Below are 5,964 nucleotides of genomic sequence, written 5' to 3'. Positions count from 1 at the left end.
CCCCCCCCCCCCAAAAAAAAAGAGTTTAGCCATAATGTCTAAGAACTATTAAAACCATTTGATGTAATGTATTAATTTCTTTGTCCCTCTTCTCAAAAATAAAAAACAACTTTGAATATATGTAATTTGAAAATCCAAAACTGAAACTTTTGTCCATCATGTTAGTGGTCAAAAAAGTTTCAGAATTTTGAGTATTTCAGAAGTGCATACTAAAGATACTTTATAGTGAAATTTGCAAATATTAAAACACAAAAAAAGTTGTTTTCAAAATTTAAAGCAACTCATGGTCCAAAGAACTAGTATCTTTGTTTATAGATTTTTCTTAATGTCCCTTTTGTTAAAGTAGTGTGTGATGTTTGTACATTTTTGGTATAGTAGTCATGATTATTGTTACTTCATGCCTTGTATAGATTATCTTCTTGCATTATGAGGTTTTCCTTTCTGCACTAGGAAATGGAAAAGTCAGTAGTTGCACAGCTGCTGAGGGAAGTTTCACATCTCTCACTGGACTTTTAGAGGTTGAACCCCTGCACTTTACTTGCGTGTCAACTAGTGATGGAACCAGAATAGAAAGGGATGATGCAAGTACGTTTACTGGTATATACCTTCTTTTATTACATTCTTTGTGTCGTAATGTACAAGAATGATATGAAGCTATTTAAATATGTAAATTTTAGATCTTCTGAATGGTAAGTAGAAGGAGAGAGAGAGAGAGAGAGAGAGAGAGAGAGAGAGAGAGATTTGTTTGGAGGGAATACCATGAATAGTTTTTGCATTCAAGGTCAGTACATGATTTTTCCATTTCCAGTAATGTACTTCCTTAAAATCGTTTATTTTTATATGTGCATACATTTCTAGGAACTTTTTATTATGGGAAATATCAACCAGAATGAAAACAGAAGAGTAAGGTAGATAAATATTTCCATATCCATCTTCAGCAATCAGATGATAGCTAGTTTATAATTTTGATATCCTGATGTTTCTTGTTATACTTAAATTAATGGTAGTTTCAGTTGTGTTTTACCTGCCTATAGTCACTGGAATACTGAATTCAGCCTGGGCTTTATAACAAGAGCTTGTCTTAGTGAGGTCTTGGAAGTGTTGCAGTGATGAAAACTGTATGATTGTGGTATGTGTTGGTATTGATTAGATAAGCAACTTCCACACTTAACAATTATGCCTGTAAGTCATGCAGATGCTTGCTATTTAAATTTTTTCTGTGTGCCCCCCCCCAAACGTTTTAGTATTAATGTATGTTTATTTCGGCAAAAAGAATTAAAAATTTTATAATAAAGAATATTTGTATTTTAATCTGGTGGTAGTGGTACACACATTTAATCTTAGCACTTGTACACAGAGGCAGGTGGAACTCTGTGAGTTCGAAGCCAGCATGTTCTACAGAGTGAGTTCCAGTACAGCCAGGGCTACACAGAGAAATCCTGTCTTCAAAAACAAAAACAACAAATAAAGAATATTTGTATTTTGGCTTAAGTCTGTATTTCCTTTGCAGAGGATTTGAATAGTATCTTTTTTGAACTGACTTTACTAGTAATCTTATTTAAGCCATTGCCACTTCAAACTCTTCCTTAATCTTACAGGCCTAGTGTAGCTCAGTGGTAGAACACTTGCCAAGTGTGCTTAAGAATCTGGATTAAAGCTTGGTGGTGGTGCACGCCTTTAATTTCAGCACTCAGGAGGCAGAGGCAGGTGAATCTGAATTTGTGGCCAGCCTGATCTACAGGAGCTAGTTTCAGAACAGGCACCAAAGCTACACAGAAAATCCTTGTCTCAAAAAACAAACAAACAAACAAACCAAAACAAAAAATCTGGATCAAGTTCTTAGTCCTATCAAAGAAGCAGATTAAAAAAAAAATCAATAGTATTAAAAAAAACTACCAACAATAGGAGAATTCAGTTTATAATCCTGGATTTGATTATGGAAAGGACAGTTTTAAAAGAATTTATCAGTTAATTTTAAGTATGTTTTCCTTCAAATTTTGCTTTGTACATTTTTATTGTGGAAATAAACAAAGTTTAGTTTATGTATGAAGATGACACTTCAGATTTAAAATACATATATATGAATGGAAGTTTTGGTAACGTCAAGATTGCTTTGTTTTCTTACACTGTAGTCTTCATAAAGCTTACAGAAAACTTTTAACATAGAAACCATGATCTTCTCCTGGAACCTGTCATAAGATTAGGAATCAATACTTTTAGTTTTAAGAAAATTTGTGTTTGAATCATTAATGTTTTGAAGACATAAAAAATGTAATAGTATTGGGGTAATTGCGATAGCTCAGGGGGTAAAGAGCCCTGGCTGCTCCTGCAGAGGAGTACCCATGTTTGGTTTCCAGCACCTTCAGGATGGTTCACAGCCACCTGTAACTTTAGTTCTGGGGTATCTGACATCACTTTAGCTTTCATTGGTACTAGGAACACTCATGGTATGTATACTCATATATTTAGGTAAAATACTCATACATATACAAATCAAGCTCCAAAAAAACTTAAATATTATGTCTGAAAAATTATTCTTTATATCTTTGGTTATCCCCTCTTGCGAAGCAAGCAATGGAATCATTTCTTTTTTCCCCCTTATAATAGGTAGTGTCTACATGTACTATGTTTATTTTTTGACATACATAGCTTTTGTTATGTTCCCCACTTTTAGAAATTGATTGAGTACTGCTTCCTCACTTTAGATTCATTATCTATAAATGAGATTATAACACTATCTCATACACATAATAATTCAGTAGTATTCTGCTTAATTAGCTCCACTGTTTTATTGATTTAATGAGTTTAGATAAGATGCATGTTTATTTTGGCTTGGGTTCCATACCCAGTTCTTTACTGTGAGCTTAGCTATTGTGTCATTGCTTAATCAGCAGAGGATTGGAGTCATGACATTTACCTCATGTATCTAATAATCTGTTAAGTGTTGTAATTTATTATGGATTTCAGTTAGGCACAGGGCATGATACACTTTAATCCCATCACTCAGGTGGCAGAGACAGGTGGATCTCTGAGATAGAGGCTGGTGTGGTCTACAGAGCAGTCTCAGGACTTCTCAAGCTGCATAGAAATACTCTTGTTTTGAAAAAAACCAAAGAATAAAAAAGAGCATCATTTAGTGATATATACAAAGTATACTGTCATTATAATAGTTACTCTTTTCCATTGGATCTTTTTAGTAAAGGCCTGTAATAATACAAATATTAAAATATTAACTGTATTAGACTGACCTTTTATATTATGTTAATGTGATAGAATAAATTATAAAATTAAGCTTTTACATCAGATTTTCAAAATGTATAAGTATTGAATGGAAAAAGTGTTCATTTATACTATATTGATGAGCTACATTGAAAAAGTCAAATTTTGCTTTTACTGGTGAGAATGTTTGTAAATAAGTAATTTGGGTTAGATTTGACTGTGTATAAAATGTATTTTTCTCCGTTTGAAGTTCCAATGAGCTGGAAATAGAAAATAAGTTTGTATGTATATTCTCTTATAGCAAAATTAATAAAGCCAGGACTTAAAACATTCTCTTCAGTCTTTATCTCTTGTCTAGTCTATAGATTAAAATATGGAGATGAAAGTTGGGAGATGGTTCAGCATTTGAGAGCAGTTGTTGCTTTTGTGAAGATTCAAGATTCAGTCTAGTATACATACATGTTGTCTTTATATCTGCTTCTGTAGACTCTACTGACCTCTGTAATACCAGGCACACATCTGTTGCACAGATGTACATGCAGACCAAAGTCGTATTTACAGTTAAAAGACAAGAAATATGTCTTGTTTAAAAGAGGAATTAAGCATCTTTCTTCTGTTTAATTAATATCCTTAAATTTTAATGTCATCCTTTTTCCCTCCCTTCTTTCCTTTCCTTTGTCCCCCCCCCCCCTCTTTCTCTCTTTCTCCCTTTCTCTCTTTCTCTCTCTCTCTCTTTCTTTCTACTTTTGAGACAGGTTTTCTCTAACTTTCCTGGCACTCACTCAGGCTACCTTGAACTCTTGGAGCTCTTCCTGCCTCTGCCTCTAGAATCCTGAGATTAAGGGCATGCGTCACCATCACCTGGCAAAATTTGACATGATTCTTGCAGTGAAACTCATTATGTTGCCCTCCTCTGTTTGAATCGGATTGTAGGTGTGTGTATCACACCCCACTAAGTAGGGTGTTTTTTTTAAGACTAAGACAGGGTTTTCAGTGTATAAGAAAACTAATGATACTGTTACATTTTATGTTCATGTTATATAAGATTATTTGATTTTTTTGATCATGTGCAGATTTTTCTGTACCAGAAATACTTGTGAACATTTGTTCCAGGACCCTCTTCGAACTTGAGTATCAGTATTAGTAACACCACATTGCAGTGTTCATGTGTATATGGTGATAGTGGTGATTGTATTCAGTTCTCTGAGCCTTTTAGGCAAGTGTCCTGACACTGAATAAAATCTAAGCCTTTCTTATTTTTAAAGTTTAAATATAGTTTTAATTAAGTTTAATATAGCTTTAATGTCAAATTATGTACTTTCACCATGTACCTCTGTGAGTCTTTTCTTCATCCTGGTGTCTTTGTTTGTTTTTCCCTTGTCTCATGCCAGTGAGTTCCTTTGGGGTTACTCCTGCAGTAGGTGGACTATCATCTGGGACAGTTGGGGAAGCCTCGACAGCCCTGAGTTCAGCAGCCCAGGTAGCTTTGCAGTCTCTCTCTCATGCAATGGCTTCAGCCGAGCAACAGCTACAGGTGCTGCAAGAGAAACAGCAGCAGCTTTTGAAGCTTCAGCAACAGGTTGGAGACTATTTGGCTCTTTGTTCATGCTGTCTCTAAACTTCAAAAGCTGAAAAGTACTGTAAAAATGACCCATTATTTTCATAAAGGAAGTAGATTGTCCAATCTGAGTTAATCGTTTTCAACAAAAAATTGAGGTAAAGTCTTTGTGATATATTTGGATGTATTAAAATTACATGAATGCATTTTATTTAATACATGATTAAGAGAAAATGATACTTTTTGTTCAGTCTTAAAGTTAATTTTATTTTATATTTAAACACTCCTGGAGAAACATTGTAAAGTTAATGTTTACTGTTTTCATGAAATAGTGAATGTAGGACATTATAAAGATCAATTACATTAATTTGATGCTAAGTATAACAACAATAATAACATGGTTTATAGATTTAACTCCTGACTAAGTGCAGCCTGTACAAATTCCTCATGAGAAGTTATATCAGATCAATTATCATTAAATCCATTTTTGGTTCATTTATAGCATAACTTGGTTTTTTCTTTACATTTAAGTGTTCTGCTTGGTTTTCATCTTTTGATCAAATTTTAGTTCCCTAATAAGACAGTATTTCAAGACATATCCTACTGAGGCAGTACTTCATGTGTTGTTGAGTCCAGTTTTATCTTTACGTAACTAGAATTTAGTTATCTTGTCTAACTTTTTTATATAACTATAGAGTGTTCTTCACAACTTAGGTAGTCAGGATTCTTCTATAGGTGTTGCTTTTGTTTCTTTTACAGAAAGCAAAGCTGGAAGCCAAGTTGCACCAGACAACAGCTGCAGCAGCTGCAGCAGCATCAGCAGCATCAGCAGCAGGCCCTGTTCACAACTCTGTGCCTTCCAACCCTATTGCTGCCCCTGGATTTTTCATCCATCCATCTGATGTTATTCCACCTACTCCAAAAACAACACCACTTTTCATGACTCCACCTTTGACTCCCCCCAATGAAGCCGTTTCTGTTGTGATTAATGCTGAACTTGCACAGCTTTTTCCAGGCTCAGTCATTGATCCTCCAGCAGTGAATCTTGCTGCACATAACAAAAATTCCAACAAGTCTAGAATGGTAAATGATGTTTCAAATAAATGTTAGCTTACACAAATTCTTATATTTTTAAATAAATTCTACCTTTGGAAGCTAAATGTTTAAAATATCAACTAAGCACATCC

At 34.3% G+C, this 5,964-nt stretch overlaps 1 protein-coding gene across 10 annotated transcripts in view; it reads left to right on the top strand.

Annotated features, from left to right (window-relative positions):
• The window catches only part of Birc6 (baculoviral IAP repeat containing 6), a 196,628-nt gene that overhangs the window by 83,893 nt on the left and 106,771 nt on the right, over positions 1-5,964 (top strand). For 7 of the 10 annotated variants that reach the window (XR_003378819.1, XM_026789677.1, XM_026789674.1 and 4 more), the window contains 3 exons: positions 451-597; positions 4,611-4,798; positions 5,537-5,860. Coding sequence is in view for 9 of the 10 variants with exons in the window: in XM_026789677.1 (XP_026645478.1) it covers positions 451-597; positions 4,611-4,798; positions 5,537-5,860 (659 nt within the window). In the remaining variant the exon portion in view is untranslated. The remainder of the gene's footprint in view (positions 1-450; positions 598-4,610; positions 4,799-5,536; positions 5,861-5,964) is intronic. The other 3 variants (XM_026789673.1, XM_005367936.2, XM_026789676.1) reach the window with 2 other exon arrangements.

The sequence above is a fragment of the Microtus ochrogaster genome, unplaced genomic scaffold (genome assembly GCF_000317375.1).
Source record: "Microtus ochrogaster isolate Prairie Vole_2 unplaced genomic scaffold, MicOch1.0 UNK26, whole genome shotgun sequence".
NCBI classification, from domain to species: domain Eukaryota; kingdom Metazoa; phylum Chordata; class Mammalia; order Rodentia; family Cricetidae; genus Microtus; species Microtus ochrogaster.
The sequence above is the reverse complement of the archived record's forward strand: the minus strand, read 5'-3'. Positions and strand labels throughout refer to the sequence as shown.